We start from the raw sequence: 649 nt of genomic DNA, 5'->3' as shown, positions 1-649 counted from the left end.
ATGGACTTGACAAATGAAAGGTAACATCCAGGAACACACATTTGCTTAGCTTCATGCCCTCTTCCTGTTTCCTAGACAAAGCTTGTAGACAGTTTATCAGTTAACTCTCCCTGTATTTTACAGCAGCCGCAGCAGGCAGCTCAAGGCCACCAACCACACCAGAACCAGCGTGTGCTGCACAACCCTAACCTGGGCAAGGAGCGTGATCATATCAAAGAGCATCTTGAGGTGCCTATTGACACAGCAGGCATGTCTGAGCAGGAGCTGCAGTACCACTATTTCAAGATGCACGATGCTGACAACAACAATAAGCTTGACGGGCAGGAGCTGATCAAGTCGCTATTCCATTGGCATGACTCAGCCAACCATGACCCAGGCAAGTCCGCCAGCCACCCAGAGGCCAAGCTCTTCACTGATGATGAGCTTGTAGCCATGATTGATCCAATTCTTGAACAGGACGACCGCAATCGGGATGGATACATAGACTACCCAGAATTTGTGCAAGCACAGCGTAATGCAGCAGCTGCATCTGCATCAACAGGAACTAATAACGTGTAATTTATTAGAGGGTACTTTCTGTTTTTTTCTTTCTCTCCTTTTTTTTTTCTGAAGTCATTGATGATCGTGACAGAATGCAGATTGGATTTAG

At 46.5% G+C, this 649-nt stretch overlaps 1 protein-coding gene across 1 annotated transcript in view; it reads left to right on the top strand.

The window, feature by feature from the left end:
- The window catches only part of LOC119592346 (multiple coagulation factor deficiency protein 2 homolog), a 2,581-nt gene extending 1,938 nt beyond the window's left edge, over positions 1-643 (top strand). Inside the window, exon 3 of the mRNA XM_037941174.1 lies at positions 76-643. Within this exon, the coding sequence (XP_037797102.1) occupies positions 76-558 (483 nt within the window). The 3' untranslated portion in view covers positions 559-643. The remainder of the gene's footprint in view (positions 1-75) is intronic.
- Positions 644-649: the final 6 nt, after the last annotated feature.

Source organism: Penaeus monodon, chromosome 30, assembly GCF_015228065.2.
Source record: "Penaeus monodon isolate SGIC_2016 chromosome 30, NSTDA_Pmon_1, whole genome shotgun sequence".
Taxonomy (NCBI): Eukaryota; Metazoa; Arthropoda; class Malacostraca; order Decapoda; family Penaeidae; genus Penaeus; species Penaeus monodon.
This window is presented reverse-complemented; position numbering and strand designations above follow the sequence as displayed.